A 13,286-nucleotide genomic window follows, 5' to 3' on the forward strand; every position below is an offset into this window, starting at 1 on the left:
TAGAGTATATATTTCATCGTATGCCAATTGCTGAAAATAGACTACCTACAAGCTCATAATGCATCACATCATGATGCTTTGTGAGCTTGTAGATCTTCTCTTTTCACATTTTTAAAATAATAATAATGCATGTTCAAAATAAGGAAGTCCAGTTGAAAGTTGTTAATCAAAGTAAATGTAATATTGTGTGTGTATTTAATATTGCGTGTTTTTCTATAGTTTCCTCATGCTTGGAACTCATAATGCACATTTAGCTGGTTTTCATTTTGAAAAGGGGGTCATTTTGAAGTGCAGGGCTTAGGGAAAGGCCAAGGAAATAAATCCAAGTAATTTGTGTTTTACCTGTAATAGTGTCAGTGAGGTCCTGATCACGAGTCTTCCTCAACAGCCTGATCAGGGCAGGGACTCCATCACAGTTTTTAATGGCAATCTTATTGTCAGGATCTCTGCCATAGGAGATATTCTTCAGAGCTCCACAGGCCGCATGGTGCACCTACACAGAGCGACAAGATGTTATCCCTACTGCTGAACAAGTAGCACAATTTTAACTTCAGGGCCAATTGCACACAATCCACAATGATGGATTATACCTGGCATATAATTATAAAACATTATAACACAGATTGTTTCTTCACCTGAAGGTGGAAAGAAAATAATGAACAGAAATGAATGGCATGGGGCGTCCGTTGGCCTAGCGGTCCAGGCGCATACCAGATAAGCTGTTAATCCAGCATGACAGCGTGTCGCGGGTTCGACTCCCGGTCCCGACGACCTTTGCTGTATGTCTCCCCCCCATATCTCTCCCCATTTCCTGTCAGCCTACTGTCCTGTCCAAATAAAGGCATAAAAGCCCCCAAAAATATCTTTAAAAAAAAAAAAAAAAAGAATGGCATGGCTCCCATTACTTAGGTTAAAATAAGTGTTAAATATCTATATTCTAATAATACTCATAGCTATAGAGTGTTTGTTCATTAACAGGAGTCTCCATGTCTCTCCAGATCTTGGGTCCCCAGTTCAAATATGATTATTTTGGGGGGGTCGCGGGCTGAAAAGGTTGAGAACCACTGCTCTAGCAATGATTACTATCAGAATATAGAGCTTTAACCATTAAAAAAAAAAGTTTACCCCAAAAATATTAACGTTTTTGAAACAGCTTATTTTAAGACTTATAAAATAAAAGTCAATGATCCATACAGATTTATTGGAAAAACACAGCAGGTAAAGGGGCATAACGTGCCAGTGACTGACCTCCTTCTTGGGGTTGTCCAACATGCTGACTAACGATGGGATGCCCTTCATACGACGCACATCAGTCTTCACCTAGAAAATAAATTCACACATGGCACTCGTTAAAGTCACTTTGCACAGCACATCAGCAAATAACACCTGAAGACAAATTATACATGGGTGTATTCGCCTCTTACCTTGTCGTTCTTGAACGTGAGATGCTGTAGGTATGCTGCTGCATTACTCTTCACAGGGTCCAGCCTATAGTTGAGCATGGCAATGACCTCAGGCAGCTCCGGCTGGCGCCAGCTTCCGGGTGGGGGACCTTTCCTCAGGGTACTGTCCAGTGAGGCCATGCTTCCTCGTTCGCCCTGGGCCAGTGGAGCTCCGCCTCCCCAGTAATACATGTCCCCTGCACCGCTCATGTCCCCATCTAGTGTTCCCTCATAGCTCCTGTGGAGAGGCGAGGTCAGTTAGGCTACAGACAAACAGAACCCAAACCAACTTAAAGATTACAAACAACGACCAACGAAACATGTTTTATTGAAAAATCTGTTCTTTTCTCAATGCGAAGCATTAGGCTCTAGGTGTATGAACATGATATCATCACCAAAGGGACACACACATTAACTATTTCATCAATAATATAATACAAACATCCTCTTACCCGGTCCTGCGCGGGGGTCCGTGGAGGAAGGCATGGTGGTTGCGAGGTACGGTGCTGTAGTGAATGGGGGGTCCCATTCCATAGTCAGGTTCATCATAGCCCATGCTGCGCTGGTCGTCCTCCAGGCCATAGGGTTCTGGAACAAACCTCTGAAGGCCTGACAGCTCCATGTTACTGCCCATGCGACCAACCTACACACCAGGAAAACACATCGTTGTTACCAGCACGGCTGTCTCCAATTTAAGAAGTAAAGTAAGATGTTATCAAGCTACTGAATAGTTAATTTATAGAGAAAATACTGTTTTTGTCACATTATTCTCTTTGTGAGTAATAATGATATATCTTCTGACACATCGGCTTGTCACGGTGGGTACGATTTTTTTACACTGGTTAGAATTCTTCCCTGAACACCTTCAACACTGGTACCACCAAGCGTGCTCTCATGTCAATCAATGAATATTCACTGTGACATGGCACTGACACCAGAGATGTAATGAATTAACAGCAGTTCAGAATAATCAAAACAAACTATTAACATTAAAACTAGTAAATCAGCCGTAATAGCCAACACATGGACTCACTAACAATAATAAATAAATAAATGGATCCTTAAGTGATACTAATGTGTTTGCAGCTCACATACACATACTGTACATACACACCTGTGGCTGAGCAGCATAGGGGTCCAGCTGGTTCCTGCTGGGAGCTCTGTAACTTGGATCCAGAGTTCTGTAGCCATCTGGGTGGACTGGTCTGGGGGCGCAACAAGGGAGAGGTCAAGACGACGATGAGAATGAGAAGAGGAAGGAGAGGGGCAAAGAGAGGCAGAATAGGGACAATAAAGATGCAACGGGCCAGGAAACGAAGGAAAAGAAAGGGAGAAGAGCCGACCCTCATTTTGAGTAATGTATGATCAAAACAATTAGTGAATGTAAGAATGTCTGAGGAATTAACAAACAATTACTTTAGCAAACAACGTGTGACGAACAGTTGTTCTATTCAAACACATACAGTCACACTGTACCTGTAGCGGTCATCCATGCGTGCACCTCTGGTCAGACTGGCGTAGGTTTCGGAGGGGGGTCCAGGACGGTAGTCGTCATATCCCCCCGGGGGTCCGTAGTGATAGTTGCGGGGCACTGTGTGGGTGGGGTAGTCCATGGGCACCCCTCCTCCCGGGGCCTGCCTGTAAACCCGGTCCATGGGAGTGGTGTATCCCCCCACCCCCGTCACGGACCCCCCACCGTCCAAGGACATTGTGTCCGACATGGAGGGAATGACTGTTCGAGTGGTCGTGGTCTTTATCACCTTCTTCACCTGTGAGAGAAGAGAAAAAAAGACATCAAACTAAACTAGTAATAAAACATAAATACCTTTGCAGAGCACACATTATACTAAGGCGTTCCAGTCTTTGTCACCAAAATAGCAGATCTGATCTATATACCTTGGTTTCTGTGCGACGTGTGGTGCCATCATCGCTGGTTTCCACAGAGATAACGGGGATAGATTCCTGAGGGTCTTCCTCCACCGTGTACGTCTCCTGCATCACTTGACCAGGCTCCATCCTGAACTACACACGACAATCAAAACAAATGTTTTATGTATGCAAGGAAGCCCAATGGAGAACCTAATTTGCAGATGTAACAAGTCAAGTAAAACAGTACAAATAGAATAGTTGGCCAACTTTCACTACGTTGAGTAAGAAATTGTAAAAGGTAACTGACTCAAAGCCACCATAAACCACTACTGTCTGATATGTAGGGGTAATTACTAAAAATGTTGAAATGTCAGATTGTAGTGGAAGGACATCTACCTTTAAGATGGAGTGCCACAGAGATATTTCCTCCTAAATCATTGGCTATTACTATTGTATATGGAGGAAGAAGTGTTAAATTGCTGTTTTTCTATGGACAATGGCATGCCCAATAGTTCATTAAGAATATTTCACATGGCTGCTTCTTGCACAAGAAACTGGGGTACTCTTGCCTTTATTATTTTATTATACACCTTATGTACACGTAGATTTGATATTGTTTTGTTATTTGACATTTTACTTCAATCTTTTTAAACACTTCTGTTAATAAAGACAGCTTCATAACAACAATGCAAAAAAGTGGATCAACATTCTCTTCATTTCCTGGTTGTTGAGTACCGGTAGGTGCATTCACTTTCATTCATGTTATTTTGAATGAAGTGATGCAATATTAATATTAATGTAATAATGTAATGTTTCTATATGCCTGTTCGACAGGGAAGCTTGCAGCTTACACAAATAAACCAATATACACAGCGAAGACATCTCTTTTAGGGAAGACATCCTCTGAAGAGTGATGTCAAGACACAAACAGAAATGATACCAAAAGCTTGGCACTGCTTTGAGTTTGTCAATAATATTGAGGCTCTGTAACTTTAATTTTGTTAAGTTTCTGTACACAACCATTATTTTACACTTTGGCTATTCAAAAATAGCAGATATACAAGCTCATAGCGCGGCACCGAGTGCCGCGCTACGAGCTTGTAGATCTGCTATTTTTGAAAAATCGTGAAAATGTGTGCAAATCTTTGAATATATATATTTTTAAAGCGAACATTTTTAACTTAAATCTTTGCTTCTGGGGGTCCCTGGAACAAAATATTTTGATGGGGTCCACGGCCAAATATATATAATTTTGGGGGTCCTTGACATGAAAAGATTGAGAACTACTGATATAGAAACATACGTTTTTCAGAATACTGTTGAGATTTAGGAGACATGTAGAATCGGCTTCAGGTCTCAATGGGTTAAAGGGAGGTTCCTACGCCCCTCAAGCCAAAATCAGGCTGGTATGGTGCATCTCAGGAGCAAGACACATATAGCAGGTAAGAAGAAAGCACTGGAGCAACTCTGATAATTGGAGCCTTTTCTTTAAAAGAGCAGGTATGACCTGACGAAGATGTAACTGACATCGAAACATTGTCATTCCTGCCTTGCTTGCACCCTGCTCTATTGGCTCCAATTGTCTGAGTTGCTCCAGTGCTTTCTTCTTACCTCCTCAAATAGTTTCTTTGAGCTCAATGGAAGTTAAGATACACTTTCACACAGGGTATGCTTGAGTTACAGTACAGGGTCACCCACCTGCAAGGTGCAGAGTATAAACAGATGAACTGAGAATTATAGAGGTATTCCAGCAAGTATTGAGAACAATACCTCTATTTTAACACTTAATCTGCCAGAGTTATTTCAGATTGTTTGCAGTTGTCTGCCAGAGATTTTTCATTGAAATTAAAAAAGTACTCAGGAGCCGATACAGAATTTTTAAGTTTTAAGTTGACAAGGAAGTGGATAGGAGTCTAGATCTTCGAAAAATCATATCTCCTTGGTCTTTGGGTCAAATTAAAACAAAAAAATGAAAAAATAAATAAATCTAAAAACGCATATATGCGTTATTGGCAGGCAAGTGATGGATTCTATAGAACGCATATATGCGTTATTGGCAGAAAATGAGTTAACAAACTAATGTGTCTTCATCAGGGTTATCCATCTGATAATAGTGTAAGCCATGTCTACCTATAGTCAGACACACTTACGTGATGTGTTCCGTTGATGTATCCCTCGTTCAGTGTGAGCCTCTCCAAGTCTGCATCACAAGGAATACACCCGTTCTGCAGGGAGAACGTAAGACATGTTAGGAAACGCTACTATATGAAACTAACCTCGCGTCACCAGTCTTTCCACCTCGGAGGAAAGCCTGGTATTCGTTATTAATGGCCCGTGTGATCCGGTCTAGGCCATGCCTACTGAAAAAAAAAAAGAAGCAATTCCTCTTTCCGGAATTTGCCGTTCCGGTTTGGCGGAGCCGCTTTGTTTTGGTTCCCCCTGTTTGTTTCCCCAATCCCTATTTAAATCGAATAGAATTTCCCCGTCCGATAATAAAGGTAGACAGACGCTAAATTGTCTCCGGAAAGTACACTCACATTTATATTTAAAAAAAAGCTAAACTACGCCGCATCAAGGATTTTATTAGGTAGGCCCGTGGACGGACCTATTTTGGGGTGAAGTCTTTCCGGATTTGCTGTTCCGACCGCCTGATGACGCGCCTGGTAACGTAGGGTTACTTCTGCTCCCGACCGGATCATAGACACGAAAAGGTATGCTTCCCAGGCTATATGAAACAGCTACATCAGGGGCCATGCACATGTTTGAACACAGGGAGCGACAGGGATGGACACACAGATGTGGACACAGCGACACAAGGTGCATATATAATAATGATACATTAAGTACATCACTGTTCAAGCAGCTGAATTATTCCAAACATTTGGAGCAGCATGAGAATGACAATGTGTCACACATAAAAATGTGCGTGGCTGCATGCACACATGCACAAACACAAGAGACTACAGCGCCTTTTATCCATACATTCCTCACCAACATAACAATGACAAAGTCATGAGATGAACAATCAGAGAGAAATATATATATTTCTTCTTTTACTTATTTCCAACATTTGTCAACATTACCCGACCACATGGTGATATTGGGTGTGGTGTGTTTGCCCATTCCAGCCACATGGGGCGCGCTACCAATTTGAACGACAATTTACAGCTTTATGTCCTCAACAAAGGGTGTAAAGAAGTACACAGAGAGGGCTGGTTGCTCAACAACACTGTAAGGAATGGGCTGCACTCATATCAAAAACACAAGAGTAGTATCAGGTTTTCACAGCGAGTCAGCCATAGAAAGAAGCTTTAATGCCACTTGGGAGAGAAGTGGGGACAATACTTTAGAAAAAGCCATGCACAACAGGATCAGATAGACAGGACTAAATTCAAATTGGAAGCTCCCGAGAATAGAACACAGCAGGGAAGCAGAGAGGGCTGGCAGAAGAGAACAAGTGAGAACCTGTCAGTTAAGACTGACGGTGGTGTTTGGTTGCCTGTGAGGGAGAGGCAGAGGCATGTCGAAGCCTCTGGCCTTTGTAAACACACAGCTGAGATAAGAACCAGCACAGGCCACATTTCTCACACACGCACGCTGTTACACTACCTACATTCTGTGCTACATTCTGTGCATTCTGCTTATCAACCACATAGATTACCTGGGAATCAGACTTGAGACTTGACCCTGTTAATGTGTGTGCACAGGCAATAATGATGCAGAGAAAGTGATCAGCTGGGACAGTGCTAGTTTCTGTTTGTGTTTCAAAAGTAGCCTTAGGGCCAGGTGAAGGGGTACGTATGCACAGTAGTACACAACTGAACATGTCTGTCAGGGAGTTATGTGAATGAATGAGCGGGTCAGGCTGTCTGTATATCTATGTGTCAGAGGAAATAACGAGGATGATGTCACTTTTCAGTCTCTAAACCAAGTGACTGACTCCCTGATCATACAGGTGGGGGAGTAGAAGAAAACAGAGGAAAATGAGGCAGGGCAAAAAGGTCAACACAGGTATCGGTTCTAGAAATTAACAGTAATACCAAGACCTGTCCATTTTCCATGACTGACATGAACCAGGATTAATCCCCCCCGAGTAAGGATTCAGACTCAAATGACATTACAATCATGAATACTTTTTGAGAACACACATCATGATCCAAACAAAAAGCACAACCAGCACACATCAATGACAATATCAAGCAAGCTATCGATCTTTGCATGCAAACATGTAGTGAATGGAGGGCACAAAGGAATTCCGTTGGTATGACTGACAGAGGGAGATGATGGGGGGCAGTTATTCACAAATGAGACACAGAGGGTTACAGAGAATCCGATGGAGGGACGAAACAATGCGTGAATCGTGATGATCGCCAATGGATGAGGCACAGATAACAGGGAAGCCATGGGTGACCCGCCTCCTCAGATAAGCTAAATACTGGGCAATTTTCATTATATTATTGATGTATACGAACTGAAGTATAAGGACAACATGGAAATAATGAGGGAACCCTAAGGACATTTCAAATAAGTTTGGTCCATAAATATATCAGTCTAAAAAATGTCTGCCTACTGCTAGTTTTAACTTGGTGACTGACTTCAGACAACTTTCTCATTTTCAATAAGTTTAAACCTTTTTCCAGGGCATCTAACAAAAGAAATCAAGCCCAACTCAAGTATCCAGACCAGATCCAAATTGAGCCAAACTGAGGAGGCATTTTGAACCCAGACTTCTTGGCCTATGGTCAGACAGTCAGCGATGGGATGAGGATGATTGATGACAATGGGTGAACTCCCTCGAACCCAGACAGGGTCCGGAGGTCTTTTCAGAGGAAGGGTGGTGGTGGTGGAGACTGGAGAGGGGTTGTTTGGCGTTTACCTGCATGGTGGGGAGGGGGCGGGGCAGGGTACCAGTGCATGACCTGCGCTCGTCCTCCAGAGCTCGGCTCAGCATCTCAAACTGCCTCTCCTGCTCCCGCACCGAGGCTAGCAGGGAGGCTGTGCTCGCACACTGCTCCATTCACACACTGAGAGCAGAGCAGAGCAGAGCACAGGGTAAACACCAGAGCGATAAAGATATAGAAAACTTTATTGTCCATTAAATTGAACATAAAATGGAAATCTGCCTATGGCACGCTGGCATCCAGTGTAAAGAGTAAGGCACCAATATGATTTACAGTAGAAACAGGTAAGACAAAACACCCAAAACCAACTAACAAGTGAACCATCAAGTACTGTGTACTGTGCACATCAGGAGTAAATTCAGTTGATAAGCAAGGTGAGAAGTCTGACACTGGGATGTGATGAAGAGAGTACAGACCGAGGAGGGCAGAGAATAAAAATGTATGATTCCAGTTACAGAAACTTGGCAAATAATTCAAACACCTTATTTTGCAGCATTGCACGTTTCCCTTTTCTTGTTATCAGTACACAAGAGTTAATAATAACCATTACAATCTACAATCCATCTCCGCAACAATAAAATCACAGAGGCCATCAAATACCATTTGAACAAGTACAATGAGCCACAAAGACCTTTGGAAAGTCTTCCACAAATATATTTTCCCACCAAAAAACGTCACCACCAGTAATTGTGATTAATAATCATGATTACAATTTAAACAAAATAATAGAGAAATCATTTTAGCCCTAATCATGCAGTCTTAGACTAAACTAACACAGCATATGACTTCCATTGCAACTCTTCTGCCAAAAACAGATTTAAAAATAGAGGAAAGGTGAGAGAAACTAGAGCAGAAGAGAAAAGAGAGAGATTATCACAGTGTGTTTTCATGGACAGCGTGTGATGCTTGTTAGCACTTCTATCTCTGTTCCAACTGGGTGGAGGAAAGAGAAAAAGGAGGGAGAAGATGGAAGGGAGATAAATGCATATGAGAGAGAGAGAGAGAGAGACAGAGAGAGATGCAAGTCAGAAATATTTCAGGGAGGCAAGTTTACACTGTCAGTTGGCTGCAATATATACTGTATGCAGACACTGAAATGAAAAAAGGATCTAAATGATATAGATATTTTAGAAGTTAAAACAACAATGATAGTGGGGTGCCGATGGCCTAGTGGTTAAGGCGCATACCACATATAGGCTCAAGTGCAGCCTACAGCGAATCGCAGGTTTGATTCCCGAGCCCAACAGCATTAGCTGTGTGTTACTCTCCCGAACATATCTTTAAAAAAAACAAAACAACAATGATATATCTACTGATAATATTTCAAATTGCCATATAAAAAGCAGCATATCTGTCAGGTGGTGATAAATGTATATGCACTGGAGGTAGCAAGGAATTAGGATACAGTCTGTTGAACAATCAACTCTTGATGCACAGACAGTATCTCTGTAAACAGCAGTCTTACAAGGGAAACCTCAATATGTAAAGCATTAGAGACCCTGGCAGAGGTTGTGTTGACAGTGGAGTCTGGCTGAGATTATGCATGCCATGCATGCGTAGCCTAAATAACGCATAGTTTCAAACTATGCAATGAGATTTGTTCAAAATGACACAAAGCACTCATATTGTGCCTCTGTGACCATTTTTATAGAGTACCTAAATCCTGACGTCACTCCGACTACCCCTGGGTCAGTTATTTTTAGTATTGGAAATCCCATAGGCAAATCTTAGGCAGATCGCGTCATACAAGAACTGTGTTCCAATAATAAACAAATTGGCCTGGCGATATAATAATAGGGAACTAAGTAGTGGTTCCTGAGATTTTTTTGTGAAAATAGTGTTTTTGAAGATATGTACCTTTGTTTGGTTTTCTAGAACTCTTGTATCGATATTGTAGATGGTATATTTTGAATATGTATCTGGTGAATATGTATCTCCAGTCAGAATCGAGCTGTGGACATTGCCATTATATGGTCTATCAGACAGCTACCCTACAACAAAAACTTTCAACAAAAACAAAGACAAATGCCAACAATTCTAATCTAATCCCATCTCAATAACATCTATCTTACAAATGTCAATTTAAAAATATATGGATGAAATAAGTACTACTACCACCACAAGAAATGCAAGAAAAAGCAGCATTCCAATGACAAAACCTGCAATAAACACTTAACCTGCCCATGACATCACCTTTTGAAGCAAAACTTCAAAATCTCTTCAGGGCCTACTGATCATTCCCACCAGGTGTCATGACCCCCACCCCTCATTCTCAAGTTACTTTGTTTAAACAAACATACAAAGACAGATACACGGACAATAGCCTGCCATAAAACATAAAAGACAATCTAAACCCAAATCATAAAATCTCACAAGTTTGGCACTTGCCAAATACTTCTCCACTGATCCTGGTCTTCAGAGAAGCTGGTGAGGGAGAATTTGAGAAATGAATGAGTCAGGGAAAGTCCTTTTCAACCTTCTGTCTACAAATGACACACTTGATGACAGATGCAGGGCTCATCTCCAAAATTGGTAAAAAATCATTTTCTACTTCAGAGCCCACTGACTCAGGCAGATCAAATCAGCACCCCACTGGATTCACTATTGGCAGGCCCCGTCTACCTCTCTGACTCTCACACACACACACACACACACACACACACACACACACACACACACACACACACACACACACACACACACACACACACACACACACACACACACACACACACACACACACACACCTGTATGTGGTGGCTTTTGTGAACAATGAGACCTGTATTGAGTATGCCGGTGTAAGTGTATGTGTCTACTAGCCAGAGAGAGAGGCTGACACACTAAATAAAAGTGTGCGTGCGTGTGCGTGAGTGTGTATGAGAGAGAAAGAGAGAAAGAAGAGGGGAGGGGTTGGGGGTATGTGGCTGACGTTTGTTTTATCCTTGAAAACTCAAACAGCGCAGCAGTGAGTTTCGGTGAAATTAATCCCGTCTTCCCCATTCCTTTCCTTTTCCATGGGAAGCATGCATACATTAACCACAACAGGTCGACAGCGAGACAGAACTACACACCATCGTCAGTCGTCACACATTCCAGTGGGGAGCTTTTGCATGTTATATCCTGTCCCAGCTGTTGAAAGCTATCCTAAAAAGGGGTAATCCTTGCCTCTTTCCCCTGATAGAGTTCATCCATCTGTTGCATCATACTTTTTTCTCTACCTCACCAATTAATTAACGATGAGACAAGGCGGGCGTGGTTACTTTGTCTGACCCACTCAAATGCAGTGATTCTATGACGGCTGAATATATGTATATCTCAGTGATGTTGCTAGGTTTTCAATGTAATGGGTCCTGGGATGCAAGGGTGGTCTTTTAGATGGGTCCCAGGGACATTTTATGGGTCCCCAATTACACGTCCCCCCCCCTATCGTTTTCTTTGATCTCCAATCTCCATATCTTCTATGCGTGTGTGACTGTGTACATTATATCCTGATGCAGTGGATCTCAACCTTTTCAGGCAGCGACCCCCCAAAATAATCATATTTTAACTGGGGACCCCCCACCCTGAGGAATTAGGAGTTGAGGCACTTAATTTAGTTTGATTCAGTTCCACAGATACATATTGTGAAAATAGCAGATCTAGATCAATGCGACCCGTTCCTGCTTTTCAAGACCGATACCGATATATATACATATATTAAAAAATCATAAATATATTTTTTCAAATGTATATGATTCTGTAGTATTAGCACACCTTATGGTAAGAAATACTAGTAGTGGGCAACAGGTGGATTTAACATACCTTTGACCAATAGAATACATTTAATCATAGAACCTTTTAATCATTATTATTATTTTATTTTGTATTATTTATGAATGTAGAATTTATTTTTACTATTTATTGTGTAGACTGAAAACACTGGCTTACAGTGGAAGTATTGGCAAATAAAGAAATAGGAATTCAAGAAATAATGAAGACAAATACTGACAATGCCTATGAACATTGGCTTGCAGTTATTGCACATAGTCAACATGCAATAATACTATTAGGCTTGTCATTGAGAAAGGAAAATAAAGTTGTCTTTTTGAGGAGAAGTGGAACCTTATAAGTCACTTTAAGTTTAGCATGAGGGAGAGGGTCTACCCTCTTCAGGGAATTAATTGTTATGATATCTCTAAGCTACAGAAAACATCCAGTTGCCTATTAAACATACACAAGACACAGACGATAGACAACCGGTTACTTACAGCTGCCATTAATTAGTGCTTTTGTTTGCCTTTGTGGTCAAATCAGGGTCAAATGCATAGGATCAACGAGCCATCGTTAACCTGCTAATGTTACACAGCTGATTGGCAACATGCGTTAATCCACCACTCACTCTGATCTCCAAGCAAGTGGGAGAACACTCTAAAATCGGGGATTTTACTTTGGCTGGTCAATTTAAGATGACAACAGCAACAAAGATTAGTAGTAGACCTGTATGTATGATGATCAGTTATTATTCCAGACAGTGGTCTATCCAAGACGTTTTAACACGTTTAAGAGCAGGTCCTCATGCCGTCTCTCTCTCTCTCTCTCTGTGTGTGTGTAGCGTAGACTAACAGCGAGGGGCTGTGCTGCTGCTTCTGCCACACAACGCCGTTTAACCGAGTTATACTTCTCCAGTACAACGGTGTCTAACCGGAGAGTTATACTTCTCCACCAACGGTGCCTAACCGAGAGAGTCCATGTAGATCACAGCTGACAAATATTATATATTATCGGAGCTAATCGGAGCTGCGTCCCATGGACGCACTAGAGTTGTCATGAATGCGTCCTTTCGCAATATGGTGCGTCAGCGACGCAGGACGCAGGCCTACGAGCATCTCTGATATCTATAAAAATATACATAGTTGGGGATGGATTTGATTAGGATTTTATCTATTTATTGTTCTTCATCAATATTATCTATACTGATCAAAAAACTATCGATACTGCTTATCATTACAACTTAACAAACTATCGATACTGTTTATCAACTTAACAAATCTTTAAGTATTGAAACGTTTATATTTATATTATGATTTTCTTTTAA

The 13,286-nt window shown here is 41.6% G+C and overlaps 1 protein-coding gene across 6 annotated transcripts in view; it reads right to left on the bottom strand.

The window, feature by feature from the left end:
* The window catches only part of ctnnd1 (catenin (cadherin-associated protein), delta 1), a 42,118-nt gene that overhangs the window by 17,693 nt on the left and 11,139 nt on the right, over positions 1-13,286 (bottom strand). For 4 of the 6 annotated variants that reach the window (XM_084045223.1, XM_084045224.1, XM_084045222.1 and 1 more), the window contains exons 3-11: positions 8,188-8,335; positions 5,462-5,536; positions 3,339-3,464; positions 2,919-3,211; positions 2,557-2,647; positions 1,895-2,085; positions 1,425-1,680; positions 1,249-1,320; positions 343-493 (exon numbers count right to left, since the gene is read on the bottom strand). In XM_084045223.1, the coding sequence (XP_083901349.1) occupies positions 343-493; positions 1,249-1,320; positions 1,425-1,680; positions 1,895-2,085; positions 2,557-2,647; positions 2,919-3,211; positions 3,339-3,464; positions 5,462-5,536; positions 8,188-8,328 (1,396 nt within the window). In that variant the 5' untranslated portion in view covers positions 8,329-8,335. The remainder of the gene's footprint in view (positions 1-342; positions 494-1,248; positions 1,321-1,424; positions 1,681-1,894; positions 2,086-2,556; positions 2,648-2,918; positions 3,212-3,338; positions 3,465-5,461; positions 5,537-8,187; positions 8,336-13,286) is intronic. The other 2 variants (XM_084045225.1, XM_084045226.1) reach the window with 1 other exon arrangement.

Source organism: Gymnoscopelus microlampas (genome assembly GCF_963454915.1).
Source record: "Gymnoscopelus microlampas genome assembly, chromosome: 2".
Classification (NCBI taxonomy): domain Eukaryota; kingdom Metazoa; phylum Chordata; class Actinopteri; order Myctophiformes; family Myctophidae; genus Gymnoscopelus; species Gymnoscopelus microlampas.